At 37.3% G+C, this 26,950-nt stretch overlaps 1 protein-coding gene across 2 annotated transcripts in view; it reads left to right on the forward strand.

Moving 5' to 3' along the window:
* Positions 1-26,950, forward strand: part of znf385a (zinc finger protein 385A) — a 115,221-nt gene that overhangs the window by 12,373 nt on the left and 75,898 nt on the right. The window contains exon 1 of one of the 2 annotated variants that reach the window (XM_067446004.1): positions 1,915-2,403. The exons of the other annotated variant lie outside the window; for it this stretch is intronic. Within the exon in view, the coding sequence (XP_067302105.1) occupies positions 2,394-2,403 (10 nt within the window). The 5' untranslated portion in view covers positions 1,915-2,393. Of the gene's footprint in view, positions 1-1,914; positions 2,404-26,950 lie in introns of those variants that run through there. 2 annotated transcript variants of the gene reach the window in all.

Genomic DNA, 26,950 nt, shown 5'->3' on the forward strand with positions numbered 1-26,950 from the left:
CCCCAAAATACCATACTTTTACATATTCTTCCATTATTGAAAAGTTGTTGCTTTAATTAGCTAGAGCAAAATGAAAATCATAAAGAAAATTCTCTAATTTTAGCAATTTTCATTTGCTACTTAAATCTACAACATTTAAAAAAAAACATCCAGTATTAGATCAAATTAGCACAGAATCAACTTTCCATTGCTGCCCCCAATCGTGACAAGGATCAAGCTAATTTCCATGTGCATCTTGAAAAGTGGTTTAGTGCAAGAGGAAAATAAAATCAAAGGCGCCTTTTACTCCGGCACACCTATAGTCCTGTTGTATCATATGAAAACTTTCATTACTGCCTGAAAAATAAATTCCTCTTCCAATTTAAATTCTATTCAAATACCAGTTGGTTGTGATCAATTCAATCCAAAATTGACACTCATGATTTGAAATGTTGCCAATTAGAACACCAGCATACCAGCATCCAAAACACATTATACCCTCAACCGGAGGTTGCATTTTGTTAGCTTTGTCGCTGTTTGCATCCACAGTTGACAAACCCTGATTCACGACCTTCCTCCTGACCTTTACAAAGTCAATGATTAAGCAAAGCTTCAATAATAAGCAGTTAATCAGTAAAGATCAGTATAAAGACCTCACCTGTATGAGTGTGTTTACCCATTGGTGTATCAGGGCACACACACGAGTCCATCCTCATTATGAGCTGTTTGCTCAGGTGCTGGTTTAATAGTGTGTATGAGTGCCCTCTGGGATCAGATGACAGTGTGCGTGCAAATGCACATGTAATGTACCTTTATAGCTTATATGCCCAATTTTCCCTCACCCTTCTTTATTTTCTGTGCAATGCACTATTGAGAGTGTCAGCCAGCCTCCTTAGTATTCACATCCCCACTCGCTGACTTACAGCACAAGCCAGAGACAACGTGGGGGGGGGGGGGGGGGGGGGGGGGGGGGGGGTGGGGGGGGGGGGTGGGGGGGGGGGGGCAAAATAAATGATTGCAATTTTTCTAGCTCCTGGCTCAAGTGTGTGGCTTTAGAGAATTCATTTTTGACACCTCTTTTTTTCTCTAGCCTTTTTAAATGGTTGATTCACCCCTGCAGCATGGCTTTCCTCCATCGGAAAGGCTGCCATAAGCTCAGCTGTTGTCTGAGGTGAGCCGCAACATTTACATACCAAAGATGTTCAATTTTAAATTCTTTATGGGGTGCATTTTATCCCGACAATTTGAAATTGGGCCAGTTGTGCTAAATAAGACTGCGGCTTGTGTCGGTCTCTCTCTCCCTGTCTTTGTTAGTTTATCTGTCTCTCTCATTCTTCCTTCCAGTCTTTTCTCTGTGTCACTCCATGTCTCCTCATCCCTCTGTCAGTTTGAATTTAGTTTAATCCCCCCTCCTCCTCCTCATTCCTTTGCTCTGTCGCTTTCCGTTCCATCTCTTCCGAACGCTCTGTCCCCTATCTCAAATCTCCCCAAACTATTGAGTAAAGCTTTGCGTAACGATTATTTCCTACAACAGAAAGAGTAAAGGAGAAATGGAGCCTGAGGGAGTTGTGGAGAGGACGTTAATCCCCTTACAAGTTCACCGTCACAGGGTTGCAAAGCGAAAAAGAGGAATGAGAGATGGAGAAGTGACCACCACCGTTGCGACTGCCATAAACAGACCGATTATGAGAGTGAAAGAGATGAAGAGAGAAATTGAGAGAGAGAGAGAGAGAGAGAGAGAGAGAGAGAGAGAGAGAAAGAGAGAGAGAGTGTGGCAATGCTTCCATGCTTTCCACTCTGCAGGATGACAAGCGGCTGCTGCCTCTCCAATTGGTTGGGACTGCCACCAATCAGAGTGCAGGCAGGGAAGGTGCCTTTAGGTTATAACCAACCCCAAAAACATGAAGCAGGGAGTGAGAGAGATAGGGAGAGAAAGAGAGAGAGAGAGCGCAGAGCAGAGCAGACACCGGCTTGACTGTGCTACTGAGGCATTTCTTCATGTTATCTGAGAAATGTTCCTGTTGAAGGGAAACTCTTCATCTTGTGTTTGCCGTAGAGAAGCACGATTCATCCCAGTGCGCCTGCAGGGATTTCGGCTCATTAACTGACCAAAGGCTCTGGCATTTGTGACCCCCCCACCAACCCCCATCTCCAGACCCTCCCCCACATTGCCCTCTGACTCACCTGAGAGAAGACGGCAGAAGACCTGCAGATCCCTCCCCTCAGAATACTGCTCACTCACCTGGAGGAGGACATATGAGATACAGGATGGACAACAGCTATGCTCTCGCTCACGCTGCGCTGGCTGCTTGACTTCTGGTTTGGAAGAGAGACTCAGAGAGGAGCGCGAAGAAGAACTTGTGCTCCACTGGATTAGAATTCGAGGAAAGCTGGTCCTGATCATAGGAGCGAGGATGATCTTAGGTAAGTTATACCTCAGGTCTTCTCCAAGGCTTTGTGTTAAGTTCTGTGGCACCTCTGTCGAAACTTTACAAACATTGAGTGTCTGATTGAGCTTCTAGCTCGAAACGTCCTTAACGGCACTCTTTTCGACTTAAAAATGACTTGTGTGAACCTGATGTGCAAGTATGAATCACAGTGGTTTCTTCAAGATGAATACAGACTGACGTTGAAGGTCACAGTTCTAGCAGCGGGTGTCCAGCTATACAAGCTGTTTCACCTTTGAACAGACTCCCGCTGTCCATTCTCAGGGGTTATGACTCTCAAATATGAAAAAAAATCTAAGGGAACCAAAAAATCCACTTCCTAAGTTGAACTTCCTTAGTTTATGACTAGATAAAATGACCATATTTATCACGTTTTTGTGCTTGTGCGTGTGTGGGAGTGAATATGTTCAATTGTTGGCTTATTCCATTGTAGAATATCTTTGAGAATATCTTTCAAAGATATGAGAATATCTTTTTGTTTTATCGTTATCATGATTGCAATAGAGATGTACCATTATAATTCTGGCCGATAATCATGTTAATGTTCTGAACAATTAATTAATCATGTTACAAGTTAATTTGCTACAAAATGTAGGCATCACAAAATTTGAATGTATAAAATATATTGATATATACTCAAGTTTACAGTATTTTTTTTTAATTCATTATTGTTTAAAAAAATAATAAGTTGAAGTGTGTTAGATGACGGCAAAGGTAATCTTAACGTACAGATAAAGAAAATGAGCTTGCATAATTAAATATCCAATATCAACCAATACAATAAATAAAATAAAAAGATATTTAATATTGGCTTAGAATCGTGCAAATCTCTTAATTTGCAATCATTCTGTTTTCTTCTAGAGTTTCTAATCGTATATCTTGAGCTCACGGATTCAGCTCTCAAATTAAAGCTATAAACAACCTTTGCAGTTTATTATTGTTGAGCATGAAATTTTTTTACAGTCATTTGGGTGCTTCTGGAGAGTTCTTCTATTGCTCTAGGCTGTAGATGTGTGTGTGCGTGTATATGGTAACTAGAGGCTGCAGCATCTGAGCCAGCTCATATTCATGGGGTTGTGTGAATATTGCCTCTGCACTCTATTGCAACTGCACAATCATGTCGGACAGTTATCATTGTGTGGCTTGGCAGATCATCATAACCAGTCTGTTTTAGTGTACCTGTAACATACGTGTCTGTTGCTGTGTGTGTGTGTTTGTTTGTGTAATGCTCTGTGAGGGAACACCAGTTGAGGCCACATTGTTTAACGCATGCCTGGGCTAATTTAACAGCCGGGCTGCTACACTTCTCGTCGTTTTTTTCCTCTGGGTATGTTTTTCAGGGACCCAAGCATAATGATTATAGGGATTGTAGTGTGTGATCTGTCTGCTCTGTGTGTGTGTGTGTGTGTGTGTGTGTGTTTGTGTGTGTGCATATGCCATTATTACTACAGACAGAAATAATTTATAGTTTGCAGTGTATGGTTATGCACTGCAATCAGCCTTACATTAGCTAGATATGTCTTTACCACCTCAGCCTGCTGAATGGGCTGGCTTGTTAAATATTCTCAGCCTAGGAGAGTAACATTTTGCAGTGGATATGTTATGTTAAAGTCGAGCAAGATAATTCACAAAAAAAGTATGTATTCTCGCCTCTTTTTTATAGACTTTCTCTTAATTTTAGGATAGTTCTGTCATTATTTATGAATCCTCATGTTGTTCCAAACCTTCAGAAGAAGATATTTAGCAGAGTGGATGTGGACCAGAGACAGTCATGGTCACCATTCACTCTCATTAAGGGGAAATGAGCAGCTTGGACATTCTGCTAAACATCTCCTTTTGTATTGCACCCAAACAAGAAAGTAATACAGGTTTGGAATATTTTAATTTCCAAAATAAATAAGTTAGTTTATTTTAATTATTAGTTTGCATTATTTGACTTGATTATCGTTTTAGTTATTTAATTGTTTATTTAATTAGATTTTAATTGAAAAATCAATGCAGAATTTAACTAGTTAACTTCTCCTTTAAAGTTGGGTTCTTTCCCATTTACATTGTGTGTTTTATTTAGTTTGTGTGCAAGGGGTTGCAGAATTTTTGAGTGCTTGAATTCGGGCTCGTTGAACAAACAGACGAGCACAGACGTGCTGCTCCGTTCCCATCAAAATAGGCAGGAGTGATGTTGGTGACTGGAGAGATGGGCTAATGGCTTCATTAACCTGTCTGATTACAGCTGCGTCTATCCAATCTAATCAGTCACGTCTGACAATGAATGTTTTCAAGTATGCTACTTCATGTGATGGAGGAATGTTTTCAAGCACTCTGTCAGCATCTGTGTTCATTACCGCATTTCCATCTATATACCTTTTAAAAAATAAGGTTTAGACTATTAATAAATGAATATTTAATCATTTTCTTTGCACAAATGTGCCTGGTGCTGCTATGTCTCTTGCTATGTGTTTATAGACACATCTGAGGACACATCTGCTGTGGATGCAAAGCTAAATTTTACATTCTGCTCTATTGCAGAACTGTATATTAATCTCAGATCGTTGTTTTTATTTTTAATATCGTTTAAATGTGGGTTGTTGGTATATTGAACAAAGACTTTTTGTCATTGTGGTGACCTTTAGTTTGATTGCAGATGTACTCAAAACGGTGCATCTTTGCACTATTTTACACTCCAGTAAACAAAAACAATATCACACACGTAGGCGGACGACACAAACGTCCTTTTTTGTGCAGAATGTATGTGTTGACTCATTTACAGTCCTTATCTAAATGACCTTGACAAGATCGCCTTCCACCCTTTTATTTTGCGCCTGCTTTTATCCCTTTAAAGGCTGATAAATAAAGCTCTTTAAAGGGGCCCTATTATACTTTTTCAACTTTAGTTAGTTTATAAGGTAGCCATTTGAGTATAAAAAAGATCTGTCAGGTTACAAAGCCACAAGTCCACTCCAAAGGGAGATATTTTATTTAACAGAAAACAATTTTCAAGAACGACAACAAACGGCTCATTGGGACTACAACGCGAGGCCTTGTTGAGCTGTGTTAGAGAAGACGAAGGCGACCCACTTTAGTAGTGGGGATCTTGCTTTTGTAAGACTGTTCACCGATCTTTAGGAACTTACCACTCTGAAATGTTTGTAAAAATCTGTGCTTGCAAAAGTTCTGCATGATCCTCTTGTCCGTAAACTCTCTTAGGGGTCTGAATCGGGCTCGAATTGATATGTCAATATTGACGACATCGTTAATATTTACACCTGAGCAGATGAAACTTTTGCTTATGCTAAGGGAACACACTCTAAAGGCTGATTTATACTTGTGCATTGGCCCTACGTAGCCTCTATGCCATGTGCAATGTGTCGATTTTCATTTATACTTCTGCGTCCTTGTGTACGTTGAGGTGCAGTTACCCATGCAGAGGGAGCATGTGCATCCCTGAGAGAGGGGTTCTGGCAGACCAATCACAATGCTTATAGTCAGCGTAGAATCGCCGCGTTGTTACGTTTTTGGAGAGGTGCACGTTAGGGTACGTCGTAGGCTACGCATGCAACACACGGCCTATAACGTAGCTACTGTGTACATGATGCAGAAGAAAAAATTGGGCTTAAGCGGTTTGCCAATCACCAACAAACTGGGCCAGCTATTTAATCAGAACACGTTTCGTATTTTGGAAGAAGGGGTTTCATCGAAACGGGAACTAAAAAGTGCGTTTGAGAGAGACTGTGGAGGAGAATTGCTGCATTAATGTAAAATATGTGAAAACTAATGTTTTTGAACAGTCAAGCATTCTAGTACACCCCAAAAACAAAATCAAGACTGAGTAAAAGGGCATAATAGGACCCCTTTAAAGTCGGATGGATTCTGATCGGCAGTAATTTATTTTTATCAGTCATCAGCTGTAAAAAAAATTATCAGAAAGTGATTCCAATGATATATTTTTTTCTGTTTTGTTATAGTTGTGTTGTAGAACATTTATTAAAACTTTATAGTGTGAGTTGTCATTATAGTTATTCATTCTTGGTGTAAATGGTCCTTAACTCAACTCTTACTCTCCTCTTGTGTCTTTTTGCTAATTATGTGTTTTTGAAAAGTGGGTAGGTTGAGATATTTAGTCCCAGTCGTGGTGATGACTAATCTGACTCTGATAATGAGACCTAGATGTTCTGCAGTGTAGTGAAGATCTGCTGAGCCTCACAGTTAAAAACAGCCCATAGAGTGCCTCAAATGCACACATTGACTCTTTAGAGCTGTGGCATGTCGCCTGGTCCCCGGTGTTTTCATCGGCAGGACTGAGACAAAGAGTGGGGTTGGCTGCTGAAGGAGAGGTGAGTAACCCGAGCAGCAGCACTGCGATGTGCATTCACTGCCGCCTGCCCAGTGTGGAGTTTCCATTGTGGCCAACCAGTCAGAACGTCCCCCCCTTTTCTCCATACACACCTGCACACCTGTCGGTGCACACACACAGAGAAGTAAAGCTCTTACAGCCAATTCATTTTAAAGGAATAGTTGAAAAAAGTAAATGTAGTAATTATCTACTCACCCTCATGTAATTCATGGGTGTTCACATTGTGCTCCCTATTTATCTTGAGCTTTAAGATAGCTTTTTATACATTAATGTATTTGGCAGACTTATCCGAAGCAACTCTCAAGGTATGCACTTTATCAGTATGACCTTACCCATAACCTTGGGGTTGCTAGCGGCCTGACAATAATTTTCTTAGAAATCTAGAAGTTATTTTGCGTCTGAGACTTTCTGCGACATAATTAATTTGCAAGACATAAAACAACCAGAGACAATTGGCACCATTTGTTGGGTTTGCACTTTATTTCTTTATGTGAATTTTAGAAGAAAATTATTTTGGCCTCTTGAACTTGGAAATGGTAAATTTGCAATTAGTTTTTGTTATTATTCTGTTCGTGTGCATATAATTATTTGGCACCTCATTTGTGCAGACATTTATTTGGCACCTCAGATGGAAACATTAGCTACTATGACTAACCTGATGTGATGTTTTCATGCACCATATTTAAATATATTGTGCATGAAAACAAAATATATTGTGAGCCCGATCACACGAAAAATGTGCATCAATTATACGAGTGTGCAATGTCGTAAATTGTATGTGGTATGCAGTTTTTCACGTGCAAATGATAAGCATTTTATGGCGTATTATACACACAAACCCCCCACCCCTATCCTACCCACAAACGTGTCATATACACGCCATCAATTGCGTATCATATGCACGCAAAAAACAATACCACACGTGTTGGTATAGTAGATTTGAGAGTGAGGGACAAGTTGGAATATAGTGCATTTGTAATATTTGAGTTGAGTTTGACAGCATACCATACAAAGAGCAGAAATTAGGGTGCACTGCTTTGAAATGGCTTGATGGTGAGTAAATGATGACCATGTTTACATTTTTGGGTGAAGTATCGCTTTAAGTGTTAAGTGCAGAACAAAGGACTCTAAAAAATGTCTCTGTATTCACACATGTCATCCCTTATTTGTTTCCCCTGGAGGGATCCGTTATGTTTCGTGACATTTAGGCACAGTGCCCAGAGTCGTCTGATGTGTTGGCTTGTCTCTCTGTCTGTCTGCCTCTCTGATTTTATATTCGTTGGAAGCACATCTGTCTTTATGATACGAAGTCCTCTCACGCTTCCTGTCTACCTGGTTATCTGTCATATATCCCCTCCCCCCTCACCTTCTGTCTTCTTGCTCTCTCGCTCCTCCTCTCTTTTGCTGCGGTCAACCTTAACACTCACCTGTCCCTTGAGATTGTGAAAAAAATGTGTTCATTTGTGCAGCTCAGCAATTTTCCTCTTTTTCACCTCCTCTGCATGAGTGGAAGAGAATGACACAGCAATTATGAAATCTGTCCCCTAAAGCCCAGTCCAGATATCTCCCGAACACTGCATATTATAGTGCAGTTTAATCCAGTCATCTTTAAAGGAACTGTATGTAAGAAATGTATTTCAATTAATCATAAAATGGCCCTGACTTGTCACTAGACATTAAGAAATCATGTTAATTTCAAATACTTATTTCACTCACAACAGTAGTCCAGCCAGGATATTGTCATTTAAAAGTTGTTGTTGTAGCCCTTAACTGATGTTGATGTTGTCATGTTGTGTTTTGGCCTGAAGCTCCACCCTCCACCTATCTACCAATTACAAAGTCTGTAGTGTTTCGGCATCCGGGTCACCAGATTTGCTCTAGTTACCACAGCTGCAGCTACAAACTTTCCTGCTGGATCCTGCAGCATATCTGGCAACCTCGAGCCCCAAAGGGGGGTAAGTGGGTGTGGGGTGGGGAATTGCAGTACCAATTTTGGCCACAATCTTACATACACTTCCTTTAAATGTATACTTGAAAAATAGCATAATTAATTGTTGTGCTTTGAGCAGCATGGCCCTTAGCTAAAACATTTAGCTGGTTAACAGCTTATTTTTACTGATTAGTAAGACCAACTACCAAACCGCTCTGGGCTAGGCTGCTCTTTTTAGCAAGGTTGTCAGGGTTTGGCTGGTTAGATTTAGAGTTTGTCCCTGCTGGCCAATGCTGTAACTATCATTATGTGGGCAAAAATCATGTTTCTCCATTGATGACTCATAAAAAAATAGTTGCTTATTCTGATATAATTAATATTTTCTTTCAATTAATCTGTTGCAAGGGTTCTAATATATTATAAATACCAGTGATTTTTTTATTTGCAGAACATTATGCACAGAATAGTCACTAAAGAAGGGCTTAGGACTGTTTGCCAAAGTCCCTTTATGGCACTCAACAGGGATATTTGTAATGACCAAAATTATGTTCCAGTTACTATTTAATTGTAAGGTGGGACTATTTAGCATTATGATTTCTCCAATATAGTTTAAAGTACATCTCTGCTATATTGTCCAGTGTTATTTTAGTATTATTTATATTGTTTTATAGTTATTATTCATAATTTAAAGGACCTTTTATTTTTATGGATTCAGTTTTTGTTTTAATTTTAGTTTAGTAATTTTGTAATGTGGTTGTCATTTTTATTCATTTTTTTTTGTAAAAAATATTTTAAGATAGCTTTAATTTATTTTTGTTTTAGATTCGTTAATTTAGTACTTTGATTTTATTTCAGTTAGTTGGCATAATTTCCAAGTTTTTTTTTATCTAATATGTATATTGAATTTTATTCCAGCATTACCATAAATGCAGAAAATAATACTTAAAAAAAATTATAATAATTATAATAATAGTTGTAGTTAACAGTAACTAACAACACTGATATTGTCTTTGCTGTGTGCATTCTCACAGTCATCAGCCAATCTGAACTTAATTTTACTTTTAAAAAAAGAAAAAAGAAAGAAAGAAAGAAATTCCGCCCTCTTAATTCCAAGGTTGTCCTCCCAGGTGCCCATTCAGGTTGTTATTTTGGGGCTGTATGCACCTACCAAGAACCACCATGGAGTTGAATGACAATGCTAACTAGCAGATAGGCCTATCTTTCTCTGATCTTTATTGAAAATGCTGGTGTTTTTCATTATTCTAGAGTACATGGATGTTCTGCCAAGATTGATAAAGGCTTTTTTTTGCGGTAACTTAATATTAATATTTAAGTTATCATTTGCAGCCCTGTTGAAAAAAAACAGCATGTGCTGCCAGTGCTGGTTAGGTATGTTTTGAAGCATGACAGCTGGTTTGAGCTGGTTTAAGCTGGTCCTTAGCTGGTCATGAGCTGGTTTAAGCTGGTCAAGTGCTGCAGGTTCTAAGAAACTACTAGCTCATGTCATGCATAAACCAGCTCAAACCAGCTGCCATTCTTCAAAACATACAAGAACTTGTTAAATGCTTGAGAATGCATGCTTTTAGCATGACGATGTAATGCTAAACATGCAGTTTGTCACCCCTGTTTTGTTCACTTTGGAGAAACTCAAACTCTTTTCCTTTTTTCAGGCTGTTTCCCCCCCTCGTACAGCTAGTCTTTAGTTTGATTTTATGTGTGGTTCTACACCCATTATGGCTAAACACCTGTTAGTGGTTTGGCTGAGCAAATGCTGGTTAGCCACTGCACTTACCATTTTATAACCTAATCAAACCTTATGTTAGCGTTCTCCACAAATGGTTTTGTTTTTGTCTCAGCTGGCATGATTTCAGTACACAAAACCATCAAGAAAATCCGATATCTGACAGAACGGGCCTGGAAACTTTTGAAGAAACGGTGCAACGATGTAATAAATTAGCCACAAGGGGGGAAATCATTACTCACTAAATCAGCATGTGTGTTTTTTTCTCCCAGACAGGTCAGCTGTGTGCATGGTAGGAGGTCAGTTTATTCTTCCGCCACATGGCAGGTTAACTGTGCTTGAGCTTCACACTACTCGAGCGCTTACATCTCTGTCCATCTCCCCCCTCTACCCGCCAAACCTAGCCATCACTCTTAGCCAGACATACAGTCTTGCTGGGTGCTAGAATACTGTCAATAGTGGGGTGTAACAGACACTAATGAATTGGCTATAACAGGAGGTCTGGGAGACGGAAATGCATTAATGGCTGTGTGAGGCCCAGCGGACTGAATGAAATGGTCCCAACTGTATCTTCATCCACACACACACACACACACACACACACACACACACACACACACACACACACACACACACACACACACACACACACACACACACACACACACACACACACACACACACACACCTCATTCCTGGCCTAAATTCATTCTCTAATGGTTTAAGCATAGTGTGTGTTAGTGCCAGGTGTCCAATAGAAGTGCTCTTTAAAGAACACGGCCAACCCTCTGTGGGATCCCGTAACACAGTGTATTTTCTAACAAAACGCACTCTGGTAACTGTTTGCTGTGAGGCACATGGTCGACTGGATCCTGGCTTTGTTACAGAACTTCCTTGTTTGCTTTACGGTTTATTTTGTTGTATAGACAGGACTCGGAGAGCAAACAAATCATAAAAGCCTGACTATACAATACCAAAGATGGGGTCATCCTTTGAATAAGACAATTTATGAAATGTGCCATCCAGAGTGGATGATAAATGCATACATCCGTCCACAAACAGCACACATTTATCAATAGTTTGAGCACACATCCCTGACAAATTGGAAGGCTGGATGAATTATGAAGCTTATATATCCAGGTTTTTTCTAAGGGACTAACGTGAAAGTGTGTGTGTAAGCGAGGAGGGAAAATACAGTGTTTGCCATTCAAGGAAAGAAGGTCTGTAGATGTTTATAGTTGGTATTACATTGTTTCCCACTGTTGTTAAGGTTTCTAAAAAAAGAGGAACAAAATCAATTCTCCTTGAAATTCTGGAAGGTCGATGCTTGGGATTGTGGAGGGGGAAAGGAGGGAGGGGTGGTGGAGATGTGATAGCTTGCAGCAGAGAGGGAGAAATCTCTCCTCCAAGCCCATACTGACAAGACTATTGAGTCTCTTAATACCCTTTCTGGGTGGATTCATGCATGGAAGCTGAAACACTTTTTGTAAGTCACTCTAGATAAATGTGTCTTGCTATATGCCTTAAGGATACTTCACCCGAAAATGACACTCCTGTCATCATGTATTTACTTTCATTTCAATTGATACATGTGATGTGATTTTTTTCCCTATTTCCCCTGTGCAGCTTAAAAAAAGCATAATATCTAGGGAAATCTTGAAGAAGAAAACATTTTATATATGTGTGTGTTCTTTTTAAAAGTCTTGTGACTATTATCTTGCAATATTTTTTGTGAGAAATGTAATTGTATTTTACTTGTACAAAAATGAATTGGTTCTAATTTGATTTTACCCATTCAAAAAGTGTTTCCATACAGCCAGAATGAAGAGGAGGGCTTTGTGATGTCAGCCAAAAAGAAAAGTCATTTCAGAGGTACAATAAGACTAGTAAATATTGATTTCATTGATTTTAAATGTAAGTGCATTGTATCTCATGTCTAAAAAGGTCCTGGGGGAGAAATGTTCAGTTAAAAGTTAAATAAATGCTCATCATTTTTATTTTTTAAATATAAAGTGTTGAGCGGTCTGACAGCTTGTGGAAACTATTGTAGTGTGATTGTTTTGGCCTGGATACTAGCTTGACCCTTTGTCATCTGGAGTTATGTGCCCAAATTACTGAATGTTTATTGTAAATCCATCATTAAAAATAGTATGAGGAGTTTTAATGGGCTTTGGAGGCAGTTCCAACTATGCAGGCTGGGCTCAGACCTGTGTGTGTGTGTGTGTGTGTGTGTGTGTGTGTGTGTGTGTGTGTGTGTGTGTGTGTGTGTGTGTGTGTGTTTGTGTTAGACTGAGGGTGATAAAGGGAGGAACATGTGTCTGTGTGAATGTGGATCTTGCAGCAGTGTTTGGATGAGTGCCATAAAGTCATTGGCTAGTAGACAGCTTCCTTGGTGAAAAGAAAAGTGATGCGCCAGTCATGAGCTTGTGGTATGCACAACTGCACCTCCTCTCAGTTTCCCCTCCTCTTTTTTTTTTGCGATCTGGCAAAGGGCAGAGGATACAGAGGGACTGCGCTCAGACCTGCCCCTGCCCAGGAGGTAAACGCACTTGTGTGTGCGCGCATGCCTGTGTGGAGATTAGGCTAGGTGCACCAGGTTTACATGGCTAGCCGGGTCCACATTATTGGAAGGGATTTTTATTCTTTTTTTTTCTTTCTTTTTTTAAAATACACCATTCTGTCTTTTCTTATTATAGATTCACATTAGTACAAAATGAACACGGTTGTCCATTCACAAATAACACAAATCACTCTCAATTTAATAAATCCCCTTAGTCACATTAAGGCAGAGTGCTTTATTAAAAAGAAAAATATATTCATATTATGCTAGTATGTGGCTACAAGTGAGTGTTTTAAGAGCGAGTCAATTAACCATTTAGTCAACCAAATTGTTAAAAAAAAGTTTGTGGATGAGGACCATAACATTTTTCTTTTTTTCCCCATCCCAGTGACACCAAAATGATTTGATCAGAGTTGTTCACTGTTTTTTGTTGTTTGTTTACTGGTCATTTCATTTCATCAGTATGTGGCTACACGTGAGTGTGTTTTTGTGTGTTAACTCTTTCCCCGCCAAACAGTATTTTCTGTTATTTGTAAGAAAACGCTTCCCTGCCAAATACAGAATTTTCAGTTGTTCCGTGTTTTCACTGTTAGATGCTAGGGGGCGCTATTACGCATTTTCTGAATGAGAATCCCCTGATCAAAACACACGCAAAGAAGACGCAGTAAAACAAGTGATCGTATGCAAGCAGATCCACATGTAAAATAACGTAAACATCAACATCAAACATCATATAAATCAAAACTATCTAATGTTACTGAATGAAATGTGGACCCAGGAGAAGCTACAGGACTGTGCAAGCATTACGGGCGTTGATTGACTCAATCTGTGTTTGACCATCATTCTGAATCTGATCTGGATCTTTCACAGTCTTTCACAAAAATGGGATTTTCTCAGCTTTTTGTTCAAAATGTTTAAAAAAAAAATGAAACTATAATCAAGTGTTGATAAAAAAAGGAAGCTAGAATAAAATAAGTTTTTTTGTTTAAAAGAAGAGGGTCATCTCTTTGTTCTGTTATATTGCATGCTTAGATATTCATAAAACAAAATATTCTATGGGCTATTACATTTTTATGATTTCGTGAAAACCCTGGTGGTGGCTGGCAACTTTTTTTTTAAACGCTGACAGGGAGTGAGTAAGTCATTGAACCATTCACATAACCGATTCATTGCAAGCAATTTGTTGATAAATGAAAGAATGATTTGTTCAAAAACACTTGTTCACAAACAAAGCACAAATAAATGAATGTTAAAGTGGTTCTTCCACTTGAGTTGCAGGGGCTATAAACTGCCTCTGCAACTCAAGTGTTGAAAAGCACATAGGACCTGGTCTTCTTGGGTTCTTTTTAAAGCCCTCCGTCACTGGTCAATTTACAGCTCAAATAGCAATACTGTGGCTTAAACGTATTGTGAGAACTCTGTGATGAAAAACAGCAAAGCGGCTTGTGAAAAAAAACGTGGGCCATTTCCATAAAATTAGCTTAGCAAATGGAACGAAGCAGCAGCCCCTGCAGAGCGAAGACAACAGCAAGAGCTGCTGGAGAATTCACAATCCTCACTCTGCAGTACGCCTAATGCTGATCTCATATACGTGGCCTTTCATGGAATTAAGCACAAAATATCTATACACTGGCACCAGACTGGATTAAGTAGCATAAACAATACCACATCTGCAAAGTGGTGCTAAATAGGGCCCCAGCCGCCACATTCCTGTATTTTTGTTGTCTATCTCTACATAAATGTTGCTATATCTGGTGATGGGAGTGTTTGAGCTTTGTGACCCCAATAATCACAGCACATACACTGCTACATATCTTCATTAGCGAATTAGCTGTGGGAAATGAATCCTGCTTTGTTCCTCCTCCACCCAAGCCTCATTCCCTGTTTTTTATTCTTCTGTCATTTCTACTTAGGCTTCTCTTTTGCTTTGGACTCACACATACACACACACACACACACACACACACACACACACACACACACATACACGTCTATATTACCAAGAGGGGACTATCACTCTACACTATCCAAGAGGGGACCTGTGTTTCTAGTCATTTTGAAGAAACAAAAATCACATACAAAATTTTCTTTTAAGGTCCTTATTCATAATATAACTTCAAATAAGCATTTTTTTATTTTTTAAAAAATATGCCAAGAGGGGACCTGAACGATGTCTACCTATCCAACAGGGGACCTCCATAGACTCTAATGGAGCTGTGTGTGTGTGTGTGTGTGACCGATGTCTACCTATCCAACAGGGGACCTCCATTAGTCTGCAGTGGAGCTGTGTGTGAATGTGAAGTGAGCTGGCAGTCAAGTCTGTCTTCATTTTATATATATATATATATATATATATATATATATATATATATATATATATATATATATATATATATATATATATATATATATATATATGCATTTGGCATATATATATGCCATCTCCACCATTACATGTCTTTACAAATAAATAACATAAATGCAGTTAAGCTTCGTACAGACTATATAATGTGTCAAGTAATAATATGTCTTTTTATAATAACTGTGTTCTTTTGAATGTACTGAGAAGTATTTATTTGTAACCTAAAATATACTTTAATACTTTAATTTATTTTTAAATATATTTATTACACAGTCGCAATAAAGTTACAAGATGTAACATCAAGTAACACACTACACTTAGTTAGTCCACAAGTCTTCTTGTGCTTTAGTATGTTAGTCAACACATTAAAATAAGTTAACTTGTTTACACAGGCATCTGGTATCACAATAGGCACACACACACACACACACACACACAAACACAATATACCTTAGACATAATACCTAATACATTACAGAAAAGTCATTTCTTTAAGAAATTCATTCTCTGTTGTGTCTTCATAATTACAGTATATGATCAGTCCACATCTCTCATTTAAGATTATTGTCAGGTACACCAATGTATTTACATTATTGAATATTACAGGTCATTATTGAATAGTGATTACGTTACACACACACTGACTCAGGTCCCCCGTTAGATAGTAAATCACGACGCCTGTGTGTTTGCTGTGACATTTCTTATCATCACAAACACACTGTAAAGATTTAGAGTTTTTACAGCAATACCTTAGTTTAAAGGGTTAAATCAAGCAGAAATAGCTCTCTAATGTATTAATTGCAGGTCATTATTGAATAGTGATTATGTTACACACACACACTGACTCAGGTCCCCTGTTAGATAGTAAATCACGACACCTGTGTGTTTGCTGTGACATTTCTTATCATCACAAACACACTGTAAAGATTTAGAGTTTTTACAGCAATAACTGAGTTTAAAGGGTTAAATCAAGCAGAAATAGCTCTCTAATGTATTAATTGCCGGTCATTATTGAATTGTGAATATGTTACACACACACTGACTCAGGTCCCCTGTTAGATAGTAAATCACGACGCCTGTGTGTTTGCTGTGACATTTCTTATTATCACAAACACACTGCTAAGATTTAGAGTTTTTACAGCAATACCTGAGTTTAAAGGGTTAAATCAAGCAGAAATAGCTCTCTAATGTATTAATTGCAGGTCATTATTGAATAGTGAATATGTTACACACACACTGACTCAGGTCCCCTGTTAGATAGTAAATCACGATGCCTGTGTGTTTGCTGTGACATTTCTTATCATCATAAACACACTGCAAAGATTTAGAGTTTTTACAGCAATACCTGAGCTTAAAGGGTTAAATCAAGCAGAAATAGCTCTCTAATGTATTAATTGCAGGTCATTATTGAATAGTGACTACGTTACACACACACTGACTCAGGTCCCCTGTTAGATAGTAAATCACGACGCCTGTGTGTTTGCTGTGACATTTCTTATCATCACAAACACACTGTAAAGATTTAGAGTTTTTACAGCAATACCTGAGTTTAAAGGGTTAAATCAAGCAGAAATAGCTCTCTAATGTATTAATTGCAGGTCATTATTGAATAGTGATTATGTTACACACACACACTGACTCAGGTCCCCTGTTAGATAGTAAATCACGACGCCTGTGTGTTTGCTGTGACATTTCTTATCATCACAAACACACTGCAAAGATTTAGAGTTTTTACAGCAATACCTGAGTTTAAAGGGTTAAATCAAGCAGAAATAGCTCTCTAATGTATTAATTGCCGGTCCTTATTGAATAGTGAATATGTTACACACACACTGACTCAGGTTCCCTGTTAGATAGTAAATCACAACGCCTGTGTGTTTGCTGTGACATTTCTTATAATCACAAACACACTGTAAAGATTTAGAGTTTTTACAGCAATAACTGAGTTTAAAGGGTTAAATCAAGCAGAAATAGCTCTGTAATGTATTAAATGCAGGTCATTATTGAATAGTGATTACGTTACACACACACTGACTCAGGTCCCCTGTTAGATAGTAAATCACGACGCCTGTGTGTTTGCTGTGACATTTCTTATCATCATAAACACACTGCAAAGATTTAGAGTTTTTACAGCAATACCTGAGTTTAAAGAGTTAAATCAAGCAGAGATAGCTCTCTAATGTATTCATGGCAGGTCATTATTGAATAGTGATTGTTACACACACACTCACTCAGGTCCCCTGTTAGATAGTAAATCACGACGCCTGTGTGTTTGCTGTGACATTTCTTATAATCACAAACACACTGCAAAGATTTAGAGTTTTTACAGCAATACCTGAGTTTAAAGGGTTAAATCAAGCAGAAATAGCTCTCTAATGTATTAATTGCAGGTCATTATTGAATAGTGATTATGTTACACACACACTCACTCAGGTCCCCTGTTAGATAGTAAATCACGACGCCTGTGTGTTTGCTGTGACATTTCTTATAATCACAAACACACTGTAAAGATTTAGAGTTTTTACAGCAATACCTGAGTTTAAAGGGTTAAATCAAGCAGAAATAGCTCTCTAATGTATTAATTGCAGGTCATTATTGAATAGTGATTTACGTTACACACACACACTGACTCAGGTCCCGTTAGATAGTAAATCACGACGCCTGTGTGTTTGCTGTGACATTTCTTATTATCACAAACACACTGTAAAGATTTAGAGTTTTTACAGCAATACCTGAGTTTAAAGGGTTAAATCAAGCAGAAATAGCTCTCTAATGTATTAATTGCAGGTCATTATTGAATAGTGATTTACGTTACACACACACTGACTCAGGTCCCCTGTTAGATAGTAAATCACGACGCCTGTGTGTTTGCTGTGACATTTCTTATCATCACAAACACACTGCAAAGATTTAGAGTTTTTACAGCAATACCTGAGTTTAAAGGGTTAAATCAAGCAGAAATAGCTCTCTAATGTATTAATTGCAGGTCATTATTGAATAGTGATTACGTTACACACACACACTCACTCAGGTCCCCTGTTAGATAGTAAATCACGACGCCTGTGTGTTTGCTGTGACATTTCTTATCATCATAAACACACTGTAAAGATTTAGAGTTTTTACAGCAATAACTGAGTTTAAAGGGTTAAATCAAGCTGACTCAGGTCCCCTGTTAGATAGTAAATCACGACGCCTGTGTGTTTCTCTCCTCAACCCCCACAACCCCCCACTCACAATTTACATTTCAATAAAGGAGACTTGAAAAACCAGTTTGTGAACCACAGGCCAATAGAGCTCAATATACCAATGTGGCAGAACCCTTCTCAAATAAACTAGAGAAGATGCTGGGATTTGCCCTGCCAAATTAAACTAAATTACAGTTTTTACAATCGCTAGGCCACATTTCTCAATACTTTGGTCATTTTCAAAACTTGTTCTCCAAACCAACTTTCTGCTTCACAGCAGTTATTTCACATTCAAAATCCACAAAAACCAACAAAACACTTAATTCATGTCTCAAATCAAGTGCCAATGATCCACAGTTTACACTGATAAAAACAACTTGTAAGATTTACTTGATAAAATCTTTGTAACAATTTGCACTCAGTTTTTCTAAGTAAAATTTACTGCTGCGATATCAAGTACTACTTACTTGCCAATATCAAGTAAAATGTACTTAACTATAAATGTAACATTTGCAAAGACATTAAGTAAATGTTACTTAATTATATTTAACTTAGCATGTTGTATTTATTAAAAGTAATCAAGTAAATTCAATTTTAAAAGGAGCATAACTATTGTGAAAATTTTATAAATCTGTATTATTTACTCTTATGAAGTTATTAAGTAGATTTTATAATGTTTGTCCATTTGACATTTTGAATTACTTAGTTGAATTAATTTATATTACTCACTATTATTATGTTAATGTTGCTATTTTAAACCAAATAAATGTAATAATTTTCTCTGCATCAAATACATGTATCACAAATCACACATAAATACAATAAAGTTGAACAGTTTATTATGTCAAAATTTACAATTTACCATTAAATCAGTAATGTTCACATCAACTGATTAAGTAGTTAAGTTACATTCATTATAATTTACAATAACTGTAGAATTAACCATGTATGGTTCAACTAAACATCAGCAGCCAACAGTGGCATAACTAACATTAAAGGGTTAGTTCAGCCAAATATGAAATGTATCACATTTGAGTCCAAAAATAACAAAAACTACTTTATTCAGCATTGTCTTCTCTTCCGTGTTTGTGTTCAATCCTCAAATAAAGATTCAAACGGTGAAGAGAAGCCAATGCTGAATAAAGTCGTCGTTTTGGTTATTTTTGGACCCAAATGTATTTTCGATGCTTCAAGAGACTCTAATTAACCCACTGATGTCTCATATGGACTACTGTGATGATGTTTTTATTCCCTTTCTGGACATGGACAGTATAGTGTGCATACACTTGCATACGCTCTCGGACTAAATATAAAATATCTTAAACTGTGTGTGAAGATGAACGGAGGTCTTACGGGTGTGGAGCGACATTAGGGAGAGGAGTTAATGACAGACATTTCATTTTTGACTGAACTGAACTAACTTAACCCTTTAATGACGAGCACATGCATAGTCCAGCTGAAACAGAATGGTCACTTTTCCTTAATGCTCATTCATCGACTGGATCCTCTCGATCAGCTCCATGGACGACCATCTTAAGGATATGTTCAGCGGCAACACTGCGACTGTCCTCCTGCATACAGTTTGTAAGAAAGAAAGAACATAATTCCATTTAAGAAATAGAATTACATTTATAACATTACATTTTATTTTCATTAAAAAGGTGACCGGACCTTCATGTCGTTAGCTCACTAAAATAGAATTGCTGACATTCATGCACTTGTTGCTAACGTTATACATCAATGCTTATTTGGTATCAGAGTTCACCTGCCATCCAAACTTTCCTTCTTTAGTGCAGAGTGCAGACTAACTTATGCTTTGATATAATAATTGCTGTGAAATTTTCAGTGGATATAAAAACAACTAACATTAGCTAGAGGACACACACACAGGCAGCCAGCACTTAATCACGGCCAGCTAACATTAAATTATTTTGAAGTTAACCAGACAGGGTGACTTTTTCTACAAGAACGTGGCTAACTACATTTAATCCCCTCTATCTTTGACTAAACACCAGTCTCAACTTTATAGAAGTGGATAATGCTTTAGCTTTAGCTACCGTTATTGTGATTAAAACTCACTTTTAGTCAATTTTAAACCGTAACGTCTATGCAATAATCAAACCATCAAAGCGAAGTACATCGTTATCACAAATCTAAAATAGAAAGGTCAGAACTTACCGAGAATAAGTCAGCCATGTAAAAGCGACATCCCAAACCGACCGTCTCTGCCACTGAACCGGGATCTTTTTGAGCAACAACAAAAACGGGCGGGCAGATTCAAACACACTTTGCTTTTCAGATTAAAATTTACTTAGTATTTTTAGGTGAATGTGCTGTGACTATAAAACATTAAATACTATTTGTAAATATATAGTAAAATGTACTCTTTCTTTTCAGTTAATTTATTACATTAATAAATTGTGTACATTTTACATAAGATATATAGTTCCAACTTAATCTTGATTTTACAATGTATAAATTACATTAATTAATGTAATAGATTTTACAATACCACAAAGTCCTTTTTTTTTTAGTGTAGCTTGCACAGACTGAAGTTGTGATCACTGTGTGAAGAGTTGAAAAAGTTGAAAAAGTGTGTTTATTATTGAGAAATGTTTTGTAAAAGAACATTTTATATCACAGCTTAACTGTGGATCAACATTGCTTTAGCAAAAAATGCATTCAATGGCAACATCTTTCAATTTACCTGAAATCTTTTCTCACTTTGACACAAACACAATCAAATCTTTGTTCTACAGGCCAATTCGCACATCCTTACATGCTGTTTTCAAAAGTGTTAAACTTATGGACAAAACAATAACATAATACAAAACTGAATGAGACAGCAATTTACAACATGTATACAGTAATACTGTAATGCAATTTATACTGCTAAAAAAATCAAACACTATCAAAGCAACTTTGATGAAACTGAACACCAACACCAGCGTTAGGCCATTACCATCCATTCAAAAGAGGAAACTTAGGAATAATGTTGTACTGTACTGTAAGCATGCAGTGAATTATAACTAGCAGAGAGTGTCATTCTAGTTTTGTAAAGACATTTTAATTGTATAATGTTCCTGATGTTAGTGTTGATGTAAACCTGCGCTGCTAGTGCTCTGGAAGAATGAGTTGATTTGTAAAAGTAAAATTAACTGCTGTGAAGCTGAAAGTTGGTTAGCAAATTTATAAACTCCTCACTCAGTTCTCCTAAATATTGGGAAATATGTCCTAGCGATTGTAATTTCATTTCATCATGTAATTTCAATTTATTTTTGGCAGTGTATTTGGTCTAGGACACAGGTAACAGTAGTGAGCTTCTTTGTATCACCTGTGAGAGTCTTCATGCATTGAAATGTAAATTACTGGTGGGGGGTTGAGCAGCAAACTCAACACACACACTATTCTCTATTCCAATTTCAAGAGCACATCTAAACCTCTAGCCCAAACACATTACAAGTGAAAGCACAAGTAAATACAAAAGATATGATACAAATGAAATAAACAGTGCTTTTCAGGACGGTCTGTCAGTAGTTGTAATATAACACTGTATTGTCCTCACTGTAAAAAAAAAAAATAATAATAAAAAAAAAAAAAAAAAAAAAATATATATATATATATATATATATATATATATATATATTTTTTATAAGTTAATAATTTTAAAGTTACTTTTTCTCAAAGTGTATGTTCACGTAACTGAACCTACTATGACATAAGCAACTATGTTTACTGGGATACTTCCTATTTTTTTAAAAATAATTTTGTATTAATTTTAGCATTTTAGTTTAGCATTCGTGGACTGTCAGAGATACAGCTTTTGGGGCGTGTGCTTTAGGTGTTCACCCATATAGCACGTGAGTAATGAAGAGCCTTCTGAAGCAAAGTGGCACGTTTGTGTAAGAACAATGTCCATATTTTAAACTTTATAGACTAAACAAACTATTTTTATTGAAAGAAATTGTGTTTTAGTGTTATTATGAAAAGAGTAACCCCTGACGCTAAGTTTTGTTTAGCTCTATCTTCTCTCTTCTGCGTTTGTCAGTGCATTCATGGGTGAAGAAGGGTTACTCTTTAAAGTACAACTCCGGTGAGAAATGACCCTTGGGGTAATTAATAGATGGTTACCGAGTAGTTCTTTCTGTGGGATGCGTTTTCATGGAAATCAAGTGTAAAGAGTTTTATCTCTAAAAACAGATTTGAGTGACGAACGCTGTGCTAAGTGATGAACTGTGACTTGGAATCTCATATGGGCCATTGTTTCCGGAAGAAAGCACTGAACGCAGTAGAGAAAAAAAAAGAAAAAAAAGTCCATGTAATTAGATTTCACAAACTTAATTCCTATCGATCAGCTCACTTAGCACAACGTTCGTGGCTCGACTAGTCGAGACTGTTTTCCAAGATGGCTGCAGTCTGTAAACGTGTAATGTCTTTAGAAAGTATCTTCTTATTAAACCGTTTGTACTCTAACAAGTTCTCAATGCTTCGGTTTGCATGTAGGGATCCTCATTATGCTGCCTTGTTAGTGTGAGGTTATTTTGAGCCTTGTTAGTGGTATTAACTAGCGATTTAATTTTATTCCATGCCCCATAGACAAACATTATAAGCTAATCTGTGTTTAGAGATAAAACTCTTTAAATTCGATTTTCATGAAACCGCATCCCAGAGAACGATCTACTCGGTAACCATCTGTTAATAACCCCTAGGGTCATTTCTCACCGGAGTTGTCCTTTAAGCGCAATGTGATTCGTGTGGCACTGAAAACCGAAAGCTAGTATTTTAGTCTATGGATCAGTTACTGTGTGGATAAGTTAAATGATGGTTAGATGCACTTTTATGGACCGACAAGGCACTGGCATTTTAAAGCTGGGAAGAGCCAGGACTTTTTTAATATAAATTTAAATAACTCAGATTTTATTCATTTGAAAAAAGAATGTCATATACACTTGGGATGACTTGAGGGTGAGTAAATCATGGGCTAATTTTCATTTGTAGTTGAACTAACTGCTGTAAACTGGGCCCACAAACACAGTAGATCCACACAATTTACATTTTAATAATAATAAATAAGGGAAGACTTGAAAACCTAGGGCCCTATAATTTCCGCGATCACGGAATCGCGGAATTGGCATATTAACGCGGAATCTGCATATAAACGCGGAATCTGGTGTTAACGCAGATTTCCCCGGAATTTTACATATTTGTAATGAAATTCTGTGTCGTGTGGGTGGAGAACGTATGTCTGAGGAAAGTGCAGACCGGGGGAAGCAAATCTTCGCGACACAACCCCTCCCGTCATTTCAGCTCGCCCTTCAAAACAATGAAAGTATGGCGAAGTTGGTCTCCACGGCTCTGCTTTCAGCAGCGAAAAAGTTAAGAAACTCGACGCTAACGGCGGTTTCACACTGCACGCGCAGGCGGCGCAGAAGCTTTCCGTATGGAGAGCGTGAGCCGCGCTCGTCTATTGCACAGACAGACAAATATTGTCCATTCTGTCAGATTTTCCGGTGTTCTGCTCGACCCCTGTCATCTCGTGCTTTGATTTATAATGTGCACATTAGGCAGCAATGCATATCTGCTGCAAATGCGACCGTTTTCCCCTCTGTTAGTCTGTTCCAAACATGCATTTAACATGCTCTATATGGGTAGTTTACATGATAAGTAACCGTAAAGTTAAAATTAAGCATCTAGTTTTAATCATTTAAAGGGGTGCAATGTTTTTTTTTTATGTTAATTTTCAAATTTAAATGTTTTACTTAAGAGTACTTAAGAGTACTGTAAAAGATGATTCTTATGATTTTTTTTTTTTTAGTTCTTTTTAAAAAAAAATTACTTGAAAGAAAAAGCTAATGGAGCACTTTCATTTTAACTTATATAAACTATTATAATTTATTTTACCGGAAAGTTTAAAGCTAATAACCATTAATATTTGAAGTATTTGAAGTGCAGTGTTATGTCAAATATCATATTTGTGTTTATCATAACATGTTTGTTACCTCGATACATTTAAGGTCATTCCTATTTTTTGTTTTATGTTGTATTATATTAACATTAAAAGCAAACTCTTTTTTCACCAAAATTACAGTAAAGGGTAAAAAAACTGAATTACCAAACATTTTAACGGAAAAAAAGGAATCTGCAAAAATTAAAACGGAAAAAACGGAATTTGGGAAAAAATAAAACGGATTTTATAGGGCCCTAAAAACCCAGTTTGTGAACCAAAGGCCAACCTAGAGGAAAGGAAAATCAAACCTGAGATCTCCTTCTCAACTCACATCTTTCTCCTAGACAGAAATGAGATCAAGTGAACATCAAATTGAGACATAAGGCTAAGTCTCCTGCTTCTCACATGTTTATCCTGAGACAAAAAATGACATTCTCTCATGTTTATCTCCACTAAAGTTTCATAAGAGATCTCAACAACATCACATACTATGCTCTGATTTGTCTCCTTGGCTAGAGAGACTGTATTGCTCATATGTGTCTCCTCTAAAGTTTCAGAAGGGATCTCAACAGTATCGCATGCTGTGCTCAGACTTTTTTCTTCAGCTAGATACTCTGGAACTCTCACTTTTGTCACCTCTAAAAAGTTTCATAAAAGATCTCAATAACATCACACAGTGTGCTCAGAATATTCTCCTTAGTCAAAGTCTCTGGCACTCTCAAATTTGTCAAACAAATGTTGGTCACTTTTTCAAAACTCTTCACAGAGTGATCACAACTTCAGTTTGTGCAAGCTAAACTGTGGATCATTGGCACTTGATTTGAGACATGAATTAAGTGTTTTGTTAGTTTTTGTGGATTTTGAATGTGAAATAACTGATGTGAAGCAGAAAGTTGGTTTGGAGAAAAAGTTTTGAAAATGACCAAAGTATTGAGAAATGTGGCCTAGCGATTGTAAAAACTGTAATTTAGTTTAATTTAGCAGGGCAAATCCCAGCATCTTCTCTAGTTTATTTGAGAAGGGTTCTGCCACATTGGTATATTGAGCTCTATTGGCCTGTGGTTCACAAACTGGTTTTTCAAGTCTCCCTTATTGAAATGTAAATTGTGAGTGGGGGGTTGTGGGGGTTAAGGAGAGAAACACACAGGCGTCGTGATTTACTATCTAACAGGGGACCTGAGTCAGTGTGTGTGTAACGTAATCACTATTCAATAATGACCTGCAATTAATACATTAGAGAGCTATCTCTGCTTGATTTAACCCTTTAAACTCAGGTATTGCTGTAAAAACTCTAAATCTTTACAGTTTGTTTGTGATGATAAGAAATGTCACAGCAAACACACAGGCGTCGTGATTTACTATCTAACAGGGGACCTGAGTGAGTGTGTGTGTAACGTAATCACTATTCAATAATGGCCTGCAATTAATACATTAGAGAGCTATTTCTGCTTGATTTAACCCTTTAAACTCAGGTATTGCTGTAAAAACTCTAAATCTTTGTAGTGTGTTTATGATGATAAGAAATGTCACAGCAAACACACAGGCGTCGTGATTTACTATCTAACAGGGGACCTGAGTGAGTGTGTGTGTAACGTAATCACTATTCAATAATGACCTGCAATTAATACATTAGAGAGCTATTTCTGCTTGATTTAACCCTTTAAACTCAGTTATTGCTGTAAAAACTCTAAATCTTTACAGTGTGTTTATGATGATAAGAAATGTCACAGCAAACACACAGGCGTCGTGATTTACTATCTAACAGGGGACCTGAGTCAGTGTGTGTGTAACGTAATCACTATTCAATAATGACCTGCAATTAATACATTAGAGAGCTATCTCTGCTTGATTTAACCCTTTAAACTCAGGTATTGCTGTAAAAACTCTAAATCTTTACAGTGTGTTTGTGATGATAAGAAATGTCACAGCAAACACACAGGCGTCGTGATTTACTATCTAACGGGACTCGACTCAGTGTGTGTGTGTAACATATTCATTATTCAATAATGACCTGCAATTAATACATTAGAGAGCTATTTCTGCTTGATTTAACCCTTTAAACTCAGGTATTGCTGTAAAAACTCTAAATCTTTACAGAGTGTTTGTGATGAAAAGAAATGTCACAGCAAACACACAGGCGTCGTGATTTACTATCTAACAGGGGACCTGAGTGAGTGTGTGTGTAACAAAATCACTATTCAATAATGACCTGCAATTAATACATTAGAGAGCTTTTTCTGCTTGATTTAACCCTTTAAACTCAGGTATTGCTGTAAAACCTCTAAATCTTTGCAGTGTGTTTGTGATGATAAGAAATGTCACAGCAAACACACAGGCGTCGTGATTTACTATCTAACAGGGGACCTGAGTCAGTGTGTGTGTAACATAATCACTATTCAATAATGACCTGCAATTAATACATTAGAGAGCTATTTCTGCTTGATTTAA

Source organism: Pseudorasbora parva, chromosome 6 (assembly GCF_024679245.1).
Source record: "Pseudorasbora parva isolate DD20220531a chromosome 6, ASM2467924v1, whole genome shotgun sequence".
NCBI classification, from domain to species: Eukaryota; Metazoa; Chordata; class Actinopteri; order Cypriniformes; family Gobionidae; genus Pseudorasbora; species Pseudorasbora parva.